The 25119-nt window shown below is 43.5% G+C and overlaps 1 protein-coding gene across 1 annotated transcript in view; it reads right to left on the reverse strand.

Moving 5' to 3' along the window:
- The window catches only part of QRFPR (pyroglutamylated RFamide peptide receptor), an 80107-nt gene that overhangs the window by 36900 nt on the left and 18088 nt on the right, over window positions 1-25119 (reverse strand). Inside the window, exon 2 of the mRNA XM_040330291.1 lies at window positions 3424-3582. Coding sequence (XP_040186225.1) covers window positions 3424-3582 — 159 coding nt within the window. The remainder of the gene's footprint in view (window positions 1-3423; window positions 3583-25119) is intronic.

Genomic DNA, 25119 nt, shown 5'->3' on the forward strand with positions numbered 1-25119 from the left:
TCTGCATTTTTATTATTAATTTAAATTAATTAAATAATGTTTTTTGTTTTGTTTTAGCTGTTGCTTAAAGAGGAAGTAAACTCCCCTGGTTTGTTTGTACCTATAGGTAAGCCTATAAAAACACCTACCTACAGGTATTGTAAATATCTCCTAAACTTGCACCGTTTAGGAGATATTTACTGTATACCCTGCTGATTACATCATCTGCACAAATGCTCTGAAGGAACAGCCGCCCATGCGTTTCTTCAGAGGCGTGTGCCATGACCGAAGACTCCAGCGCACATCATCGGGCTCTGGCCACTCACAGTGCCAGAGCCCACGAACTCGGAAGAAACCCCGGAGAATATGTCAGCCATCTCAGCGGTGTGCAGGCGCCACTGCGGGGGCTTCCTTCTAAGGTTAGTATTTCATAACGAGCTAATATGCGATGCATACTAGCTCATTATGCCTTTGTCTTACAGCTTTTTATTCATTTTTTTGGGGGGTGTACTACCTCTTTAACTATGTACATTTTAGCTACCTATATAGTCATTTGCAGGTTACAGGGGTGGCTCCTGCTAAGCCACATTTCCACCACTCCCCAAACACTCCCACTTCACCTGAAAAGCCAATGGATGGGGGTGTACACATGGCATGACTGCACAGAAAAATTGATGCCCCTTTTGTGCTTTTGACCTGCTAAATGCAACCCATTTACCTGAATGGGACCGAGCTACAACCACCTTCCGACCTCTTGCAATACACGGGTCTTGTGGTGTGGGTTTTAGGGGTTAAAACATAACACCTCCTCTTTGCCTGTCAAATGTCCTCTGAACAATAATCCACCACAGGACCACTCTTCAGAGGGCTAAAGCTAGTGTAAACTAGCCCTTACTGTGTATCCACTTGGAGACCAAGCCTTTTCTGGCACTTTTTGTTTACAAGTTTTAAGGCTGGGTTCACACTGCTGTGCGGAGTGGCTCACAGCAGGGGTCTGGTGCGTCCCTGTTCACCGTTTCAGGTCTGATTTCAAGTTCAAATTTTGGGCTGAATTTGGACCTGAAACAGACCAGAAGATGCACAGGACTCTTGTACCATTCGCTTTGTAGCCGTCCCAGAGATATGTAAACCGGCTCCACTGATCTCTGTATTAGTGTCACTGGTCTCCAAAAAGTGCCATTAGTGTCCAATTTGTCTGCTGCAATGTCGTAGTCCTGCTAAAAATGTACTGATTGCTGCCATTACCAGTAAAAAAAAAGTCCCTAAATCTATCCCATAGTTTGTAGACGCGATAACTTTTGTGCAAACCAATCAATATAACCTATGGCCTAAACTTATGAAGAAATTTGATCTTTTACATATTTTTTTTATTGGAGATGTTTTATAGCGGAAATAAAAAATATTTTTATTTTTTTTCAAAGTTGTTGCTCTTTTTTGTTTATAGCACAAAATATAAAAACTGCAGAGGTGATCAAATATCACTAAAAGAAAGATCTAATGCCGCGTACACACGACCATTTTTAAAGGTCTAGAAAAAACAATGTTTTTTTCCGACCTGATTCTTGTAAAGCCTGCCTTGCCTACACACGATCGTGAAAAAAAAAATGCTCGAGCAAAGCGCGGTGATGTACAACACGTACGACAGCACTATAAAGGGAAAGTTCCATTCGGATGACGCCACCCTTGGGGCTGATTTTGCAGATTTCGTGTTAGTAAAAGTTTGGTGAGAGACGATTCACGCTTTTCAGTCTTCGTGCTTGTCAGTCTGTTACAGCGTATCTCCATTACGAATGCTAGTTTTACCAGAAACTTGCTTCTGAGCATGCACGTTTTTTTCACGTCATTAAAGCCTACACAAGACCGTTTTTCACGACGTGAAATACGAGAACAAGAAAAACGATGTGAAAAAATAGAGCATGTTCTAAATTTTTAATGGCCATTTTTCAAGTCATGAAAAATGCTCTGGAGTCCACACACGATCGTTTTTAATGACATTTAAAAAAAAAAAACATTTTTCACGTCATGAAAAATGTTTGTGTGTACGCGGCAAATCTGTGAGGAAAAAAAGCACACCAATGTGGTTTGGGTACAACATTGCATCACCGCACAATTGTCAGTTAAAGTAATGCAGTGCCGTATAGCAAAAAATGGCCTGCTCTAGGGCCGAAACAACTAATTGATTAATCGACAACTAATCGATTATGAAATTAATCGCTTACAATTTTCATAATCGATTAATCGGGCAGTAACATAATGGGGTTAAAAAAACTAAAATTAGCCCTTTATTGTACAAAAAAGCAAATGGCTACTGTAAATATTACTTTCATTGTCCCACAGTAAAAAAATGAACCCCTTACAGTAGTGATTATTTGCTCTTTTTGTACATATTTTTGTTTTTTTAACCCCATTATGTTACTAAACATCTCAGGCCGGGGTTCACACCTCAGTTTTTTGGTGCTTTTTGCAGAAACACACTACAGTTCATTTACACCTTTTCCTATGGGACACGTTCACATCCATGATTTTCTTTTCAGCTGCTGGGTATTTGTAAAGGGCAAGGACTTTTTAACGCAAAACGGTGCTATTTTTTTTTTTTTTTGGTGCAATAATACTTCAATGGAGAAGCTGCAGAAAAGCATATAATGTGTTTTTGCGGCAATTTGTGTTTTGTAATCTGCCCAACAACAAATTGGCCCATTTTTTAAAAAAAAATGCACATTTTTAAGGCTATTATGCGATTAATTGATAAATCGAAACAATAATCGGCCAACAAATATCCATTATGAAAATAATCGTTAGTTGCAGCCCTAGCCTGGTCTTTAAGGGGGCAAATCCTTCCGGGGCTGAAGTGGTTAAAATTGTGAACACACTTGGAAAGATGGTACTTAAAAATCTTTATAGGCAATGCTTTAAAAATGTTATCAGGTTACCTGTTTAGAGCTACAGAGGAGGTCTATTTTTACACTGACCCTTTAATTTTTTTTTTTAACACTTTAATTCCTATATTAAGGAATGTAAACATCCATTGTAATAGAAATAAGGGTGACAGGTCATCTTTATGAAGATATCTGGGGTAAAAAAACCCAAATCTGTTCTTTACCTTTAAAAGCAAAAGATCAAAAAAAAATTATGTTTTGCTTTTAAAAAAAAAAAGTTTACTTCCACCCTGGACCGGAAGTGACATCATAGCATTGCTCCGCTCCTCCAAGGCCATAGAGGTGATCAAAGGTAAAGTGTGGACACATCAAATATTGATTAGATTTTGTTTTATTCTTTTGTGTATGTGCAGTTTGCACGTTGTTAATCGGTAGATAACAACTGTGTATTGCAATATTTTTCAAAGCATCCTCATTTTACAGCATTTTTTCACAAGTGCCTAAAACCTTTGCACAGTACTGTTATCTCTGATATGCTAATAATTGTGACTTCAGAAAAATTACTCACCTAGCATTGTGAACGCTCTTCTGTTTGTGTATTGCCATTTCATCTTCAGAGGATGTATGATTCCCTGATGTCTTTCCACAGCAATACATGTCATTGTGAGAATTTCAGTGACAATAGCAGTAGACTGAACAAATGGGACCATTTTACAAGCAAAGGCACCTGCAACATGATAAAAACAGAGATAAATGAGTTATAACATGTATTCTTATGAAACACAAAAGTCACATTTACATTCACGCTGCATGTTCATGCTTGCAATTTTGTTTGGTCAATTCTCACGCAATTCTGTGTGTTGCGCTAAGGACAGTCCGGTCACTTGAATGAGCTGCCCTATGCGTGTTTATCGCCCAAAAGGACTCCATTCAGGATGCATCGCACCCAAACACGTGTTGTGCATTTTGCTGTGATTTTGAATTGCGGGCAGAATCTGACCAATTCTGTTTGCGATTCCAAATCGCCCAAGTGTGAACATGCAAAGTATTATTACTAATCTCCTTCTGCAAGTATTAACAATTGTAAGGTTAATGTTTTTATACAACAATTATTTTGATCTCTTGCCCTTTTAGGAATATCTTACCATAAATCTTATTCCATGTCATGAATCTAAAATATCTAATAGTTCAGCTTATGCATATCCTAATGCAGACAAAGAAATTCAACTGCTAAAAGACATTTCCCTTGAAATGTCACCGGAGTGTGCATATTTATCCCAATGCAAAACAGAGTGACAGAAAGGCAAAGTTACCTGAAATATTAGCTTTTCTTGGGGAAAACAATACCAACCAGCAGAAAATATTTAACATCATTAACTGCTTTTCACCAAAAACCTGGTATTGAACGCAGTCTGATAACAAACGGGCTGTTAAAGGTCAAGTTACCTTTAGAATAAAATGAAGAATGCCGTAAATGGGCCCAGCTGGTTAAACTTTGCTATACAGTTTTAAAAACATGGGCCCAGACTCACAAAGCACTTGCGCCGACGTATAAACTAAGATACGCCTAAAAACAGGCTTCATCACGCCGACGTAACTTGCCTACGCCGGCGTAGCGTGGGCGCATATTTAGGCTGGACGCATGTGGCGCTCCCATTGATTTTCTATTCAAATATGCAAATGAGGGAAATACTGCGATTCACGAACATACGTGCGCCCGATGCAGGCTACGCGATGTGCGCGTAAGTTGTACGTCCGGCGTAAAGTTAAGCCCCATAAAGGAAGTGTAACCCAGCAGCAGACATGCAAAGGTCTGCACCAGGGAACACAAGCCGGCGTATTTTACGGAGTTTATGTTGGACGTGTGTGTGGCTGGGCGTAGGTTACGTTCACGCCGTAGGCAGTGATCCGGCGTATTTTAGGCAGTTGTTCCGACGTGGTTATGAGCATGCGCAGAGGGATGCATCCTCATCTCGGCGCATGCGCAGTTGATGATACGTATCTGTCTGGCGCTCGGCCCATCATTTGCATGGGGTCACGCCTCATTTGCATGGCTCACGCCTACTTCCACCTACGCCGACTTACGCCTTCGAAACCCAGCGCAGTTTTGGCAGCACTGACTTTGAGAATTCCATGCTTGCCTCTCAGCGCTGCGTCGGCGTAGCGTATATTATTTGCGCTACGGCGGCGTAATGTGCGCCCGCTCTCTGTGAATCTGGGCCATGTTGCTTAATGTAATTGACATACATGTAGGCCATTTGTGACACCACCGAAGCCTGGTAAAAAAAACTCCCATATCCCTTGCTTTCTGCTGTCCTGGGTATTTGCTGGAACATGGCAGATGTCGAGCGGGTACATGCATCATCACAGGTGTGAGTGCTTTCCTAGTTCAAAAGCTGCTCATGCATAGTGCACTCTGTCAGTGCAAAACTCAGTGATGCTACAACAGGGGAAGAGAGTGTGCTGTGCACATGCAGCCTTTTAACTAGGGGGAGCAGTCACTCCTATGACGTTGGAGGTGAACTATGGTGTGTTTTGTCAACTAGCCAGGGAAAAAAATGCAAGCAATATGGGAGTTTTTTATCTGTCAGTCTTCAGAGTAGACGCAAATGGGCAACAGGTATAGCAATTATACCTTCAGTAATTTTTTTCATCTTTCCTTCAATTAACCACTTGCCAACAAGCCGCCATCATTATACTGCGGCAGGTTGGCTCTATTGTGCGAATCGCCACAGCTGTACGTCGGTCCATGCAATAGATACAGTGGGCACGTGCACGGCGCCGAAGCAGATGCACATGACCGGCGGCCGCAACGTACGTCGCCCACCCATGATCGCTTCACAGAGAACTGGGATCTGTCAATGTAAACAAACAAATCCCCATTCTGACAGGGGAGCAGAAAGAGATCGTCTGTTCCTAGTGATCAGGAACAGCGATCTCTCTCCTCCTCCAGTCAGTACACTCCCCCCACAGTTATAAACACCTCCCAGGGAACATATTTAACCCCTTGATCATCAATAGTATTAACCCCTTCCGTGCCAGTATCATTTATACAGTAATCAGTGCATTTTATAGCACTGATCGCTGTATAAATGTCACTGTTCCCCAAAAATTGTCAAAAGTGTCCGATCTGTCCACCGCAATGTTTCAGTCCTGCTAAAAATCGCTGATCACCACTATTACTAGTAAAAAAAATGCCATAAATCTATTCCCTATTTTGTAGACGCTATAACTTTTGCGCAAGCCACTCAATATACACTTATTGGGATTTTTTTTACCGAAAATATGTAGAATACATATTGGCCTAAACTGAGGAAGACATTTTTTATATATATATATTTTTCAGGGATATTTATTATAGCAAAAAGTAAAAAATATTGTTTTTTTTTTTTTTTCAAAATTGTCGCTCTTTTTTTGTTTATAGCACAAGAAATAAAAACTGCAGATCAAATACCACCAAAAGAAAGCTCTATTTGTGGAAATAAAAAAGGCTACAACATTGCACGATGGCATAATTGTCAGTAAAACAATTCTCTGGTCTGATGAAGCAAAGATTGAACTCTTCGGCCTGAATGGCAAGTGTCATGTCTGGAGGAAATCAGACACTGCTCTTTACTTGGCCAATACCATTCCTACAGTGAAGCATGATGGTGGCACCATCATGCAGTGGGGATGTTTTTCAGCAGCAGGAACTGGGAGACTAGACAGGATTGAGGGAAAGATGGATGCAGCAATGTACAGAGACATCCTTGATGAAAACTTGCTCCAGAGCACTCTGGACCTCAGACTGGGGTGAAGGTTCATCTTCCAACAGGACAACAACCCTAAGCACACAGCCAAGATAACAAAGTGGCTACGGGACAACTCTGCAAATGTTCTTGAGTGGCCCAGCCAGATCCCAGACCTGAATCCGATTAAACATCTCTGGAGAGATCTGAAAATGGCTGTGCACCGACGCTCCCCATTCAACCTGATGGAGCTTGAAAGGTCCTGCAAAGAAGAATGAGAGGAACTGCCAAAAAATGGGGGTGAATAGCTTGTAGCATCATACTCAAAAAGTATTGAGCAAAGGCTGTAAATACTTCTGTACATGGGATTATTTTATTTTTTTATTTTTTATATATTTGCAACGATTTAAAACAAACGTCTTTCACATTGTCATTATGGGGTATTGTTTGTAAAACTGTGAGGAAAAAAATTAATATAATCCATTTTTGAATAAGTCTGTAACACAACGAAATGTGGAAAATGTGAATACTTTCCGGATGCACTGTATACAAAGAACCAAAGAAACATAAATAATAAGTCTAATAAGCACCAATGTAGTCTTATAGTCTTATTATTTTTGTTTGCCTTTAGTAAATCCACCCCAGTGTGTCATCTGCTTGGCCATGCAGTGTGCTTCACAAGTTAGAAATTAGATTTCTTTCGAAAGAAACTTGTATACAGTACAGTAGATGGATTTATATTGTGGCTGTGTATTCAATTGTTAGCTAGTTGCTGAGCTTTCAGCATATATTTGTGTACATTTACTTAAAATATGTCAAACACACAACAATAAGTAAATCCTAAATTGTGCCAGAGTAATTAGGGCGAATTTCTGTGATGCTTGACTGACTATTATAGTGGAACCTTGGATTACGAGCATAATACATTCTAGGAGAATGCTCGTAATCCAAAGCAATTTCCCCGTTGAAGTCAATGGAAACGAAAATATCGTATTTATCGGCGTATACCGCACACTTTTTCCCCCTGAAAATAAGGGGGAAAATCACGGGTGCGCGCTATACGCCGATAGCATACCTCGGAGGGGTAGGAGGGGGACGAGTGCCCGCCGGAAATCACCGAGCCGGCATCTCCTCTCGGCTCTCACTCGGCTGTCACGTCACACACGCACAGTCCCGCCTCCGCCACCAGCATTAGACCAGTGTTCTGTCTGTCACAGGAGAGGGTCCAATGCCGATGGCGGAGGCGGGACTGTGCGTGTGTGACGTGACAGCCGAGTGAGAGCCGAGTGGAGATGACGGCTCGTGATTTCCGGCGGTGATTTCCGGCGGGCGCTCGTCCCCCTCCTTTCCCATCCTCCTTGCAGCAACTGCTTGTTTTCTCTCTGCCCCATAGCTTTACCCGTCAGATTAAAGACTGTAGGTACGCGCTACAGTCTCATGCCAGCGCTGCCGCGCTGCCCGCGTTTAAGGGTTTCCTCACCCTCCCCTTCACCACAGACTGCTGAACATATAGAAGCCCCAAGCTCCAAGCCGCGCTACAGTCCCGGTCAGCGCTGCCTGCTAAGGTACTGTGTATAAGGTACTGTGTATCTGTATCTCCTTGAACATAGGAGCTGCTCTCTGAGTTGCTTGTACATTGCTGCTTATCTCATTTTTAATTTAACTGCATTTACTATTTGGACTTAAAAAAAAAAAAATTCCCGAAAATTCCCTCTTAAAATTGGGGTGCGCGTTATACACCGGCCCGCGTTATACGCCGATAAATACGGTAATTTGTTCCGCATTGACTTCAATGGCATGCAATACCACATGCGGCCAGAGGTGGGGGGGCGCTGGAGAGCCTCGGAAATGAACAAAAAAGGCCCGAGGACACCTCGGCTGACCTTGGCAAACCTCAAAAAAGGCTCAGGAATGGAGTATTTCCATGTCTTTCTGAGCATTACCGAACAGCTCTGGCGCCCCCCACCTTAGGCCAAACGCGGTACTGCACACTGCTTGGCCTGAATCCTGTTCGTTTTGCGAGACAACACTCCCAAACCCAATTAGGATTTTTTAAAATACAGTGCTCGTATTGTGAAACTCGTTAACCACGTTACTCGCAATCGGAGGTTCCACTGTATTTACCTTTAAACTAGGCTGCTGTTTTTTTGTTTGACACAAAGCTACACCATACCTCCCAACTTTTTGAGAAGGCAATGAGGGACACCTATTAGCAAAAGTATGTAGGCATAGGACACACACCCTGGCACGCCCCTTTAATGGAGAATTATACAAAAAAAAGGTTAGTTAAACCTACAAGTGTCTTTTTTTTACCACTAGTATTCCTTTATCCTGGAAAATTTACGATTGAAGCAATTTAAATACCGGATAAAAGGTGCAGCTCTGGGAAACACTTTTTGAAAAGTAAAAGGTGCATTTTATATACACCTATATAGATCAGACTAAAATGAGGGACAAATGAGGAGGAGGAGGGACGGAGTGACTTTGTTCCAAAAATCAGGGACTGTCGCTCCAAATCTGGGACAGTTGGGAGCTATGGGTTGTGATGTTCCATCTTTTTCACCTCTAAAGTTGATTCTGAATTTTGAATGGTGATACATTCTAACTTAATTTGATGAATTTGAATGGCAATAATGCAGTGTTATTTTTTGTGGTTCAGAATTCCAAATGACTTCTTGAAGGAAGTGACAAGAGACTGCTCAAAAAGCTATTTCCCCCTTAAATTAGTGGTAACCCCAACACCAAAATGCATTATATTGCTTACCAATCATCTTTTCTTTAGCTTTTTTCCCTCTGTTTTCACCTGGTGATCTAGTCAGTAACACACCTTCAGTATTAGTGAGACACAACTCTGGATGAATGAGAACAGGAGGCACAGCAGCATTGTCAATCTAAAGGGGGGGTACATATATTAGCAGACTTAAAGCCACTAACAAATTGAAGCCAAAGTCCGGCTCATACTTTATAATCAGTTACAGCAACAGTTTTTTTCCTTTTGCGATAAAGGTTTTTTCATGAATAAATTATAGTTGATTATTTAAAAAATTCCCTGCCAGTGTAAATGAACTGAAAAATTCTGAAAAAAACCCATCAATTGCAGTCTCACTGTGCCATCAAACGCAGCCACTGTGCCATCAAGCACAGCCACTGTGCTATCAAACGCAGCCTCTGCACCCATCAATTGCCGCCACTGTGCCCATCAATTGCCGCCACTGTGCCCATCTCGCAGACACTGTGCCATCAAACGCAGCCATTGTGCCTATCAAACGCAGTCACTGTGCCATCAAACGCAGCCATTGTGCCCATCAAACGCAGTCACTGTGCCCATCAAACGCAGCCTCTGTGCTATCAATTGTCGCCAATGTGCCCATCAAATGCAGCCACTGTGCCCAAACGCTGCCACTGTGCCATATCAAATGCTCCCACTGTGCCCAATCAAATGCTCCCACTGTGTCATCCAATGCTCCCACTGTACAATCAAATGTTCCCACTGTGCCCATCAAATGCTCCCACTGTGCCATCAAATGCTCCCACTGTGCCTCATCAAATGCTGCCACTGTGTCATCAAATACTCCCTCTGTGCCCATCAAATGCTGCCAGTGTGCTGCCGGCCCGTCATCTGCACGGCACGAAGGAAGCTCGGGTCGGCTCGGCTCTATTCCGCGCCTGCGCACCAGCGCCGAATAGAGCCGAGCCGACCCGAGCTTCCTTCGGGAAGTCGTGACGCGCTGTGTGTGCCGTCGTTTAGCATGTCAATCAATTGGCATGTCGATAGAAATGCCCACTCCCGCGGGATTCCCTACCCGGAAGCGGCGGTCAAATTCTACGGCTAAATGCTATCTACGGAAAAGAAAAAAAAAAGGTCAGTGTCATTTTATATGCACAACTGGGCTGGATGAAGTGTTAGAAATTTTTTATAGGGTGAACCTCCACTTTAAAATTGCCACCAGCATTTATTATGCCTTTTGGATACTACATCCCTTGCCAATTATACGTAAGAAAACATCTTATCTTTACATTTCCAAGACATTATGGCTTCTGTAATACCATTCAATATGATAGCAGCAATTATCACCTTCTGCTGAGAATCTAATGGATGGAAACAGCTGAACTTAAAAAGCCCAGATCTGAAACCACACCAGATGTGTCATAATGTACTCTTTCTCACACTGTAGTAGCAATCTTTTCCCCCTCCTCATTACTGTAGAATAAAGCGAGAATATATTCTCACCAATATATTTAGGTAATAGTAGCATATAAGCATACCATTAAAGCTGAACGTTACCCATAATAACTTGATAAAAAAATAATGTTCTTTAGCAAGGAACATATATTCCACATTAATAATTATGCTACCAATATTAGTGTGTGCTGTAAATTGCCTCCAGCACGCTCCTTTCTCTTCTTGCCAGAGGCTGGCATTTTGCTGAAGCCCAAAGCCCCTAGGAAGCAGTAAATCTTTCGGCTGTCAGCAGAGTGACCTCTAGTGGCTCTGATTTTCATCACAATGCCAAAAATGGCAAGTGAGAGCCACTGAGGAAGAGCATGGTAAGGCGAGACTGTGTCTTACTGGATTTTAAACAGTATAAGCACCTATTTTTAATGTTTTACATAGCTATACCTGCAAAATTGGCTAGCCTGAAGTAATCTATTATCTATCTATATATATAAAACTCAAGTGTGTGTATGTATGTATGTATGTTCCAGCATCACGTCCAAACTGCTAAAGATATTAACATGAAACTTGGCACACATGTTACTTATATGTCAGCAACAAACATAGGATAGGTGGTTTAACCCTTACCCACCCCCATTTGCCATGGTCGGGGTTTTCCTCTAAAGTCCCATTCAACTCTATGGGAAATACATGTTACTTCATAACTTCCAAACGGCTGTATATATTTCGATAACACTTGGTCACATGTTACTTATATGTCCACTTAAACTATAGGATAGTTAATTTATCCCTTAACTACCCCCATTTGTGAGGGTCGGGGTTTTTGTTTAAAGTCCCATGCAAATCAATGGGAAATGTATGTTCCCACATAACTTCTGTACGCCTGGAGATATTTCAATAATACCTGGTACACATATTACTTATATGCCAAATAAAAATATATGACAGTTAAATTAACCCTTACCTACACCCTTATATAAAAGATGGGTATATTTATATTACTATGATTTTCCTCCCCAAAAGGTTAAGATAGGAAGACCGGGCAACGCCGGGTATTCAGCTAGTTATTATTATAATGCAGGATTTATATAACGCCAACAGTTTGTGCAGCACTTTACAATGTTAGGGCAAACAGTACAGTTACAATACAATTAAATACAGGAGGAATCACTAGCCCTACTTGTGTTTACAAAGAGGAGAGTGTGAAGCGATACAAAAGGTAATAACTGTGGAGAATGAGCTGATGAAGATTAATGAAAGTACAGTCGTTAGGTGGAGGCAGGATAGGCTTCTCTAAAGAAAAAAGTTTTCAGGGACTGCCTAAAAGTGGCCATAAAAGGGGTATGGGGGTCTGGGTACTGCCCTGGGGGAAACATATCAATAACATATTTTTTTTTAAAACAATCGTTTTTGCAGGAGCAGTGATTTTAAATATGCTTAAAGCGTTTGTTAACCCCCCCAAAAAATATGGATCCTGCTCCTTTAACCGGTTCCCGACCGGCGCACGACTATCTACATCGACAGAATGGCACGGCTGCACATATGGGCGTATATATATGTCCCCTTTAAGATGCGAGCCGTGTGGTCGCACGCGCATCACCGGCGGCTCGCTCGCAACCCTGTCGCAAGCTCCGCGGACTCGATCATCTTCCTGTTCTGCCTAGCTTACACTGTCACTGATCGTGTTCCCTCTCATCGGGAACAGCGATCAGTGATGTGCCACGGCAAGCCACACCCCCTAACAGTTAGAACACACCCTAAGTCACACTTATCCCCTTCAGCACCCCTTACAGGTTAACCCCTTCACCGCCAGTGTCATTTTTACAGTAATCAGTGCATTTTTGTCCGCAGACAGCCACATTGGCTAAGGATCAGGGCCAGGTCCAGAAGTACAGGAGGCAGTGGGGCCAAAAAGCTAATAAGCAAAGCCCCAAATCTTCCTCATGAAGAAGCGCCCCCGCTCGGCCGAGTGGAGGGGCGGCACCGGCAGTTTTTAGCGACCTGGCAGACAGAGGTCCAGGACAGATGGGTAGTATCTGCTCTATCCCTAGGGTACAAGCTGGAATTTTAGGAGATTCCACCCCATCGGTTCCGAAGTTCTGGGGTCTCCAAAGATCCAATAAAAAGAGATTCTTTGTTCCGAGGTTTGGATCATTTGTTGTCTCAAGGGGAAATCAAAGAAGTCCCCCTAAAAGAGCAAGGTTCAGGGTTTTACTCAAACCTTTTAGTGGTTCCAAAACCAAATGGAGACGTTTGACCCATTCTAGACCTGATAGATCTAAACCAATTTCTGGACATTCGCCATTTCCGAATGGAAACCATTCGATCCTTGGTTGCCACCTTACAAGGCGGAGAATATTTAGCGTCAGTAGACATCAAGGACGCCTATTTACAAGTACCTATTTATCCCACTCACCAAAAATGTCTAAGGTTCGCGGTAGAGCATCGCCATTTTCAGTTCTTTACTCTACCTTTTGGTTTGGCAACTGCACCCCGGGTATTTACAAAAATCCTGGCTCCTGTGTTAGCAAACTTGAGAGCACAGGGTATGATGGTGTCAGCCTATCTCTACTTGTAATAGATCAGTCAAAGGCAGGACTAGAGCATGCAGTGTTCAATACAGTGAGATACCTGTAACAGTTAGGATGGGTTATAAACCTACAAAAATCCACTGTTCAGGCTCAAAGAAGAGTAGAGTATCTTGGCATGATCATAGATACAGCCCAAAGCAGGGTATTCCTCCCAGAACCAAAGGTAAAAGCCCTAAGAGAGTTAATCCACAGGGTCAGGACAAAGAGAAGACCATCTATTCGCCTGTGCATGAGGCTATTAGGAAAGATGGTGGCCTCCTTCGAGGCGGTTACTTACACCCAGTTTCATTCGAGACTCCTACAGGGCGGCATTCTGGATGCCTGGAACAGGAAGAACCAAACTTTGGATTTTCCCATGAGTCTGTCTCCACAGGTGCGCCAAAGCTTTAGTTGGTGGTTAAAAAGTCAAAACTTGCGCAAAGGGCGGTCCTTCCTTCCAGTCACTTGGAAGGTGGTATCCATTAATGCCAGCCTGTTAGGCTGGGGAGCCGTGTTGGAGGAAGCCTCAGCCCAGTGTACCTGGACCAAAACAGAGTCTGCCCATCAACATACTAGAGATTCGGGCAGTATACTTAGCTCTCAAGACCTGGACACACAGGTTACAGGGTTACCCTGTTCGGATACAATCCGACAATGCTACTGCTATAGCCTACATGAATCACCAAGGAGGCACCCGAAGTCGGGACGCCCAGAAAGAGGTGATTCGGATTTTAAGATGGGCAGAAAGACATATACCTTGCCTGTCTGCGATTTTCATTCCAGGGATAGAAAACTGGCAAGCGGACTATCTAAGTCGCCAGCAATTGCTGCCATGGGAATGATTTTTCAGGCAATATGCCAGAAATGGGGGACCCCGGATATAGACCTGCTAGCCTCCAGACTCAACAGGAAGTTGGACAACTTTGTGTCCAGGACAAAAGATCCGCGAGCCTACGGCACGGATGCATTGACAATTCCATGGGATCAGTTCTCACTGATGGCCAGATTCCCCCCTTCCCAAAGAGTCCATTCCCCATGTTGAGGGCATGTGGTCTGGTATGGTTCAGGAGGGGGGGTGCTCACTTTCCCCCCTTTCCTGACCTGCCAGGCTGCATGCTTGGAAAAGGGTCTGGTATGGATTTTAAGGGGACCCCACGCCCCAAAGAGCCTGGTATAGACTGGGGCGAACCCCATGCTGTTCTTTCTTTATTTTGTAAACTGAAAAAATAAATTTGTTCAGCTATCAGCAGGTAAACCCGTTAGCAGATGATGACTCATCGGTTGTTAAGGACATCGCGACCGGCTTCCCGTCCCTGCTCCTTAACAACCAGCATACACGTGGACCCGATTGGACAAATTTGCCCAGTCAGGGCCCAGAATAAACTTTGCAGTGTTCAGTGCAGTGCAGGGTGTTCGCCCTGCAAATTCAGATGTTTGTGCAGTACCATGTTTTTTAGCAATGATAATAACCTGTAACTCTTAAGACAGTTATTACCCAAAGTGTCAAATATAAATAAACGTCCACATTAAATTATTCCTGATCATTCAGTTGCCAGAGTCAGTCAAAGATAATTCAATGCTTGGGAATCATTTATATACAGTGCCTTGAAAAAATATTCATACCCCTTGAAATTTTCCACATTTTGTCATGTTACAACCAAAAACATAAATTAATTTTGTTGGGATTTTATGTGATAGACCAACAGAAAGTGGTACATAATTGTGAAGTGGAAGAAAAATTATAAATGGTTTACCAAATTTTTTACAAGTAAATATGTGAAAAGTTTGGTATGCATTTGTATTCAGCCCCCCGAACCAATACTTTGTATAAACCACCTTTTGCTGCAATTGTAGCTGTTATGCCGCATGCACATGATCGTATTTTCCGTCGGAAAAACCTTGGATGTTTTTTCCGACAAAATTCCGCTCAAGCTTGGCTTGCATACACACGGTCACACAAAAAATCTCTGAACTTTCGTCCGTCAAGAAAGCGGTGATGTACAACACTACGGTGAGCCAAGAAAATTAAGTTCAATCCTTCCGAGCATGCGTCAAATTGTTTCCGAGCATGCGTCGGAATTTTGCGCGTCGGAATTGCTACAGATGATCGGATTTTTCAATAGGAATTTTTTCCATTGTAGCTCTGGGTGTATGTTTAGGGTCTATATAAATAGATCTTGCTATAAAAAGTGCATAGAACACAGGGCGACTAGCGCTGTGAATGCCAATATAACAGTGTACCAACGTCCCGATAATATGAAACTAGGAATTAAGCTGGGCTAATGAAGTGGACTTTAGGCGGTACAAGTAGATATAGTAAAAATACTATAGGTATATTTATTCATAAAAATAGAAATTTTACAGAACAAGAAATGATATACAAAACTTTGTGAACATCATACTATAATATCGGCATATTTATCACAGTACATACATAGGAAAAATTCCATAAAAGTTGATACTAATGCATGTATGTTAATGAGACAAAAATCATACAGCACCAGAAATTATATACAAACTTTTTAGGTCCTTAGAACTGGATTGAATATGTGGAGTGATGAGGGTTGCTTTTACTCGCTTTTACTCAACATGTTTTGCTTTGAAAAAACGCTTCATCAGGAGCATAACGGTCTAATCTATATATATAAAACTCAACGTGTGTGTGTATGTATGTATGTTCCAGCATCACGTCCAAACGGCTAAAGATATTAACATGTAACTTGGCACACATGTTACTTATATGTCAGCAAAAAACATAGGATAGGTGGTTTAACCCTTACCCACCCCCATTTGCCATGGTCGGGGTTTTTCTTTAAAGTCCCATTCAACTCTATGGGAAATACATGTTACTTCATGTTCCAGCATCACGTCCAAACGGCTAAAGATATTAACATGAAACTTGGCACACATGTTACTTATATGTCAGCAACAAACATAGGATAGGTGGTTTAACCCTTACCCACCCCTATTTGCCATGGTCGGGGTTTTTCTTTAAAGTCCCATTCAACTCTATGGGAAATACATGTTACTTCATGTTCCAGCATCACGTCCAAACGGCTAAACATATTAACATGAAACTTGGCACACATGTTACTTATATGTCAGCAACAAACATAGGATAGGTGATTTAACCCTTACCCACCCCCATTTGCCATGGTCGGGGTTTTCCTTTAAAGTCCCATTCAACTCTATGGGAAATACATGTTACTTCATAACTTCCAAACGGCTGTAGATATTTCGATAACACTTGGTCACATGTTACTTATATGTCCACTTAAACTATAGGATAGTTAATTTATCCCTTAACTACCCCCATTTGTGAGGGTCAGGGTTTTTGTTTAAAGTCCCATGCAAATCAATGGGAAATGTATGTTCCCATATAACTTCTGTACGCCTGGAGATATTTCAATAATACCTGGTACTTATATGCCAAATAAAAATATATGACAGTTAAATTAACCCTTACCTACACCCTTATATAAAAGATGGGTATATTTATATTACTATGATTTTCCTCCCCAAAAGGTTAAGATAGGAAGACCGGGCAACGCCGGGTATTCAGCTAGTAGTATATAAAATATGACACGAACAAGAAAACATCAAAAAACATATCAGTTAATACATATAAAGGAGAATAGAGATGACGAAACAGTTAAATTACTGTGTAAACTTACAAATACGATAAATCTCCGCTGGAATGTGTGAAACAAACCACCAAGAATAGTCATATGGCATATACACTGATGTTACCTGGCCTGCCTGGTAGGCTAGTGACAGGTTGTTTAAAACATCTAGAAGAATAAGAAGAAAAACAATGCCCTAATGACATAAGGCTGTTGCGATAGGTAATGAGAAAAAGAGGGAGGGGGGGGAGAAGGGGGGAAAGGAAAAACAATTTTTTTCCTGATCTTACCACAAGCCCACAAGCCTGGGCCTTCCTTTGTAGCATCATCAGCGATATCAAACATCTTGATATCTCACCACGACAGAATAACCTTACAAAAATACAGCTTCAGACCATTTCGAAGATTCAAAATCATCCTGACATTATCGTAAAAGGGGCCGATAAAGGGGGTAATATTGTTCTTATGACTAGACTTTTCTATGTCAACATGTGCCTCAAAATTATTTCCAATCCTGACTGGTACCGTCCAATCAGTCTTGATCTTACGTCAAGACACTACTTCAAGGGACTCATAAATCAAGACACTTATAACTACCTAAATGTCCGTTCTCCCAGGGTGGCTACTTTTTACGCACTACCCAAAGTGCATAAGAATATGACTTCGCCACTCAGGCAGACCAATAATATCGGGCATAGGTAGTTTAACTGAAAATGCCAGTAAACTGGTGGATTCAGTGCTGATGCCCCATGTCACGGCACTGCCATCCTATGGCAAGGACACATTGGCCCTCCTCAAACAGATTGAGGGGATGGTCGAACCTCCCGGCTCCCTGCTCGTGACTTTGGACGTAGAGGTCCTCTACTCCAGTATCCCTCACGAGTTGGGAGTCGAGACTCTATGTACCTTCCTCTACGAGGAGGACCACCATAACTGGCCATACAATGACTTTGTCATCAAGTTACTACAATTTATCTTGACCCACAACTGGTTTGCGTTTTGCGGCTCCCACTACCTCCAGGTGCAGGGCGTAGCCATGGGCACTTGTTGTGCCCCTGGCTACGCCAATCTGTACCTGGGGGGGTGGGAGAGACACTTATTTTCCAGCGAGTCCATGGCCAACTACCTTGGCCATGTGCTCGTCTGGATGAGGTATATCGATGATGTTTTTATTGTGTGGACCTGCACGCCAAATTTACTACTTGAATTCATCGACAAGCTTGGTGATAATCAGTTTAATTTGAAATTTACCTTTAATTTTGATCTAACTACCACCACCTTGACGGTATTCAAAAACAGTGACAATACCCTTGCCACTGATTTGTTTAGAAAAACGACAGCTGGCAACACCCTGCTCCATGCGGCCAGTAGTCATCCCCCTGCCCTTTTACGAAGCATCCCCTATGCTCAATATATCAGGCTACGCCGTAATTGCACATATATGGCTGATTTCCAAATACAAGCCAATGGGTTAAAATCTAGACTACTGGCCCGAGGCTATAGTAAATCCGTTTTGCGGAAAGGCCTATCACAAAGCCATGAACAAAACTCGCAATGAACTACTGTATAAAAATAAGATAGTTCCCCCCCAATCCACGGTTAAGCTGATCACAACATTTTCAAACCACCATCTAGACATAAGGACGCTTCTTGGCAACCACTGGCACCTTTTGCAAGACGATCCTATCCTTGGCAAATATGTGGGCAACAAACCTGAGATTATCTTTAGACGGGCTGCATCCCTATGGGACAAATTAACCACCAGCCACTATATGGAAACCAATGATGATTTACCCCAGTTACCCCTGGGTACTTCCAAATGGGTCTGCTATATGCTACCAGTAACTTTCTAGCAGTTTTTATCCCACACATCTGTTTTGTTACTGTTCTAATATGTTTTAATGTATGTATTAACTGATATGTTTTTTGATGTTTTCTTGTTCGTGTCATATTTTACCTCCTGTATTTTACCACCTGTAGCGGTAGCCCCATGAGGGCTGCTAATAGACTCTGTGCCCCACTGGTTGCCACGACTCTTCAAATCCTCCATCACCTCTGACACCCTGGGTTCAGTCATCACTAGAGGGAGCCAACCCCACATTAATAACACAACAAAATGTCTCTGAATTGCAGGCATTTTACAGCTTAAAGCGGAGGTTCACCCAAAAATCCACTTTTTGACATTAGTTGTAGCATACTGCTAACATCTGCAGTATGCTGTTTTTTTTTTTTCTTGTACTTATCTTTATATGAGCCCTTGTTATCCGGCTCCGAGCGGGGAATCCTGCGGGGAATGGGCGTTTCTAAGCGAAGAGGAGTTGATTGACGGCTGCTAAGGCGCGTCACGCTTTCCGAAAAAACCCGAAGTTACACTCGGGTGTTTACGGCGCCTGCGCCTGCCGTGTAGAGCTGACTGCGCAGGCGCCGTAAACACCCGAGTGTGACTTCGGGTATTTTCGGAACGCGTGATGCGCTTTAGCAGCCGTCAATCAACTCCTCTTCGCTTAGGAACGCCTATACCCGGAAGTAATCCCCCGCTCGGAGCCGGATAACAAGGGCTCGTATAACGATAAGTACAAAAGAAAACCCAGCATACTGCAGATGTTAGCAGTATGCTGGAGGGATGTAGCTAATGTAAGAAAGTTTATTTTTGGGTGAACCCCCGCTTTAACTAATTAGATCTTAATATTGTCAAAACATACATGCTGCAATTTTTGATTGTACAAACCCTGTACAATCTCATTTAAAACCACCGAAATCAAAGCAAAATGGAGACAAATTTATACAGTGTAATCACTTTCTATACAAGCGCGAAGGCCCTTACACTACACAGCTATTGGTAGATACACAGCAAACTGCAGACTCAGATTGTGTAGTATATGGTCAGCGATATACTTACACGATTAACCTAAAACCAGGAGTATAGATATTAAAGGAGAAGTATAGCCAAAGCTTGTTTGGCTATACTTCTATGGATCACAGGAGTGCAATTAGTTTTGCACTCATGTGACCTGTTTTCAGCAGAGAGCGGACTGAAGTTTGCTCTCTGCTGACGCCACCAATGTCAGTCCAGGCACCGCGTCATCCCGACTACTGTGTCTGGATCTACCAGGTGCCTGGACTGACACCCTGCTCAGACTCTCAGCATCTCTGCTTCCTACATCACCAATAATGATTCAACTTCTAAAATAGGCTGAGGTGTAACTAAACAGAATTTTTTTTTTAAAGTTTTGGATAGAGCAAAGATGGATTAGAGAACCAGTCAGGATTTGTTTTGCTTTCTGTACCCTCGTTAGGAAGATTCACCCTTACTATTTGTCATATGTACTTTTATCATTGACAGTGAAAGTAAAGAAAAATCCTACATTTTGGGTTGACACCAGAAATAAATGGGAGATCTTCCAGTAGGGACACTACAGTAGTTCTGATGACCCTGATGATACCCCGTATTTCCCTTTATTTGTAGAGATTTCCACTTCCTGTTTTTGGCTAGCGGAAAGGAAGTAAAGGCCAAATCATCCCAACTGGACATAGATGGCAAAAAAAAAAATAGGGTTATAAACCTCCCTTAAGCTATCCAAGAAAACAAAATGTATATAAGGCTTCCTCTTTATTAGCAACAACAAGGACCTCTCCCTACTCCTCTAATTGTATTAGCTGTAGTTGTAATTTCATCTACATAAAGTAAATGATGAAATCAGTGCCCCTATTATGCCACAAAAACTGCATGAACAAAATGCAGAGATGAGAACAGTCTTTATGATAACAAGGGCAATGAGTAGATAAAACTATTTAAAAATAATTGTACACGCTTTTAACTGTTTTAACTGTAACCAAAACATTTTTGTACCAAAAAATACACCGATGTGAAGGGGCCTTGGAGGCAAATAATATCTTCTCTAGTTCATAGATTATGATTTTTTATATATATATATAGTGTAATGTTTGGGGGACCAGCTTGATCGCAGGACACAGGCTTCTTAAATCAAAACTATGGTTTATTAAACTTAAATGGCTTAGCAGCAGCAAAAACAAAAGAAATAACAGTCTCACCGACTTGTACAGCTCAGAACTGCTATCGCAGTTAAACAGTCCTTCCAGGTAAGTCCTTCAGTAGCAGGTTTTTAGGCAGGACACTGCCAAGTCCTTTCATAGCTTCTCATAGCTTTTCATAGCTTCCACAGCTTTCCTTGTCCACCATTCACCATGCATTGGACTCTCCTACACTCCTTTACTCTCACCTGCACTTCCTGTCTGCTTTAAACTACTTCCTTACACAGGTGCGTTAACCCTTTCCATTCCCTTAAAGGCACCACAGTCCAAACAGAGGGGAAATATAACGTCCTTCCAGGACCCAGCCATGGCGTCCTGTACATATCCCCCCCCTGTGCCCCAACGCCAAGGAGGTGGAGGCAACAGTGGAGCTCAAACAATGGACTCGGGAGAGGGCATCTGCATTTTGATGCAGTCTCCCGGGCCTATGCTCCACTACAAACTTAAATTCTTGGAGCGCCAGGAACCAACGTGTAATCCTGGCATTAGTCCCTTTACCCTGCCTCATCCATGTTAAAGGGGCATGATCAGAAATGAGCCTAAACTTCCTCCCCAAGAGGTAATACCTGAGGGAATCCAGAGCCCACTTAATGGCCAGACACTCTCTTTCAATAATAGCGTAGTTTTTCTCCGCTGGTGTCAACTTTCTACTGAGGAAGACTACTGGGTGTTCCTCACCACAAACAACCTGTGACAACACAGCTCCCAATCCTACATCGGAAGCATCAGTTTGGACAACAAACTCTTCTGAAAAATTGGGCGCTATCAAGACAGGGTGTTGGCACAGTGCTGACTTGAGCACCAAAAAAGCCTTCTCAGCGTCTGCATTCCACTCCACCATGACCGATTTCCGACCCTTAGTCAGATCGGTCAATGGAGCCGCCAATGTGGCAAAGTTGGGTACGAACCTCCTGTAGTATCCCACCATGCCCAGGAATGCACGTACCTGCTTTTTTGTGAGGGGGCGGGGCCAACTCTTTATAGCCTCTACCTTGCTGACCTGAGGTTTCACCACCCCTCTACCCACAATATAGCCCAGGTATTTCACCTCCTCCATTCCCAAAGCACATTTTTCAGGGTTTATTGTAAACCCCTCTTTCCAGAGAGAGTCCAGTACTGCCTGGACTTTGGGCAAGTGTGACTCCCAGTCTCTGCTAAAAATGACTATGTCGTCCAAGTACACTGAGGCATACTCCCGATGAGGTCGTAAAATCCTATCCATTGCTCGCTGGAACGTGGCTGGAGCAGTTTGCAGTCCAAAAGGCATTCTTTTGTACTGAAAACTCCCCTCTGGAGTAGAAAAAGCAGTTTTCTTTTTAGCAGCCTTAGTTAATGGGATTTGCCAATACCCCTTGGTAAGGTCTAATGTTGTGATATACCTAGCTGGACCTAGTCTCTCAATAAGTTCATCTACCCGGGGCATGGGGTAGGCATCAAACCGTGAAACTTCATTAAGCTTCCGGAAATCATTGCAGAATCGCAGAGTCCCGTTGGGCTTTGGTACCAACACAATCGGGCTCGACCACTCACTCTGCGATTCCTCAATGATCTCCAGGTCCAGCATCTTCTTTACTTCCTCTGAAACGGCCTTCCTTTGAGCCTCTGGGATGCGGTAGGGCCTGACAAAAACTTTGACTCCAGGTTCCGTGATAATATCATGCTCTATGATACTAGTTAGCCCCGGCAAGTCTGAAAACTTCTCTTTATTTCTCTGCAAGAACTCCTTTGCCTGCTGACTTTGGTATTTAGATAGGGTATTTGCTACTTGGACACTCTCCACCCCAACCTGTGGCTCAAGCCTTGCACTAGCCAGGGAGGTCACCGGTTCCCTGTCTGTCCAGGGCTTTAACAAGTTGACATGATATATTTGATACGGTTTCCTCTTGCCTGGCTGGTGGACTCTATAATTGACCTCTCCCACTTTTTCCACAACTTCAAAGGGTCCTTGCCACCTGGCTAAGAACTTACTTTCCACAGTGGGAATTAGCACCGCTACTCGATCCCCCACTTGGAAGTGCCTTATTTTAGCAGCCCTGTTATAGACCCGTCGTTGAGCCTCCTGGGCTTTTTGCAAATGCTCTTTGACTAGCGGCATCACGGTTTGGATCCTTTCCTGCATTTGGGAGACATATTCCAGGACACTCTTATGCTGAACAGGTTCACTTTCCCACTCCTCTTTAACCACGTCAAGAAGTCCGCGAGGTCTCCGCCCATATACCAACTCAAAGGGCGAAAAACCCGTGGAGGCCTGGGGCACTTCCCGGATAGCAAACAGGAGAGCTGGTAACAGGCAGTCCCAATCTTTCCCATCCCTTTGTACCACTTTCTTGAGCATAGATTTAAGGGTCTTATTAAAGCGTTCCACCAACCCGTCCGTTTGGGGATGGTAGACCCATGTGCGTAGCTGTTTAATCCGGAACAGCTTACACACATCGGCCATAACCCTTGACATAAACGGGGTACCCTGGTCTGTGAGTATTTCCTTGGGGAAACCAGTCCGTGTAAACATCTGGAATAATTCCCGGGCAATGGCCTTTGAGGAGGTATTCCGCAGGGGTAGCGCCTCAGGATATCGGGTGGCATAGTCAAGAATCACCAATATGTAGGAGTGACCTCGAGCTGACTTTACCAAGGGACCCACTATATCCATGGCTATCCTCTCGAATGGGACCTCAATTATGGGCAGAGGGACCAAAGGGCTCCGAAAATGAGTCACTGGAGCGGTCAACTGACAGGTCGGACAAGAGGTACAGTATCTCTTTACCTCTGCTTTCAGACCTGGCCAGTAAAACCGGTCGGTGATCCGTGCCTCCGTTTTTTCAACTCCCAGGTGTCCCCCTAACACATCGTTATGGGCCAGGTCCAGAACCTTTCGTCTATATTGTTGGGGTACCAACAATTGCTCTACCACATTTTCTCTCTCCTTGGTAACCCGATACAGCAACTCATTATATATTGCAAAGTGTGGCCACCTCTCATTCGCACCTGGCTCTTGGGGAACCCCATTTACTACTACCACTTGTTCCCGTGCATGGGCCAAAGTGGGGTCCTGCATCTGAGCAGTCCCAAATGCCCCATGGGGAACACCCAAATCCGGCAGCGCAGGGGTAGAGGCCACTTCCTCATCCTCTTCCCCCAGCATTACCTGAAGTGGGAAAGGCTCCTCCCCCTTAGTGTTTTGGTAGGCCTGTGGACCACATATCTTGACATCCTCAATAGTATCAACACTACTTTCATCACCATTAACCCAATCATTAGCATTTTCCCCATCTGGGTCCACATTAACGTTTGGCAGTTCAGGGTTATCCCTCTCAGCAGCAGGAACAGGGGGGCTAGTTTCTCCCCAGTCTCTGAACTGTTCTCCTTGTTCCCACAGTTTTGTAAACAATGGACAGTCTCGTCCTATTATAACATCATGCACCAAGTTCTTTATCACCCCCACCTCTTGAGTAACAGTGCCACATGCTGAGGAGATAGACAACGTGATGAGCGGGTACTCTCTAGTGTCCCCGTGAATGCATACCACCCGTAAAGTTTTTCTTACCGGACCGATCTTCCCAATCACTCTAGGATGAACCAGGGTTACCATGCTTCCAGAGTCCAACAAAGCCCGGGCAGGGAGGTGGTTCACTTGGACTTCACACTCAAACTTTTCCTCATCCAGGTCGAGGTGTGTGGTGCACACTTTGTGGGCACAAAAAGACCCCCTCCGAAGAACCCCGCATTCCATGGGCTCCTCTTGCAGTGGGCAGTGTGCCCGGGTATGACCCCAGGAATGACATCGCCAACATTGTACATCCCCTCCTCTCCGAACAGGAACAGAACGCTGCGAAGGTACCGGGAGTGTCTCTTGGCCTTCCGGGGTGTTTGTCCCAGGGCTCCTTGGAACATCCTTTCGAAGGGCAGCAGTTGGTCGAACAGGCCGTGGCAGACTAGGCCCTATGCGCTTGGTAGGTCCGAGCAGGTCCTCCACCACTGTATATCGTTCCACCATCTCAACAAGGAGGTTTGCTGTTTTGGGGTCTCCATGGCTGACCCACCGTTGGAGGTCATCTGGCAGGGACCTCAGGTATCGGTCCAGCACGACCCGCTCCACAATTTGGGGGCCAGACA

This window comes from Rana temporaria, chromosome 1, assembly GCF_905171775.1.
Source record: "Rana temporaria chromosome 1, aRanTem1.1, whole genome shotgun sequence".
Taxonomy (NCBI): Eukaryota; Metazoa; Chordata; class Amphibia; order Anura; family Ranidae; genus Rana; species Rana temporaria.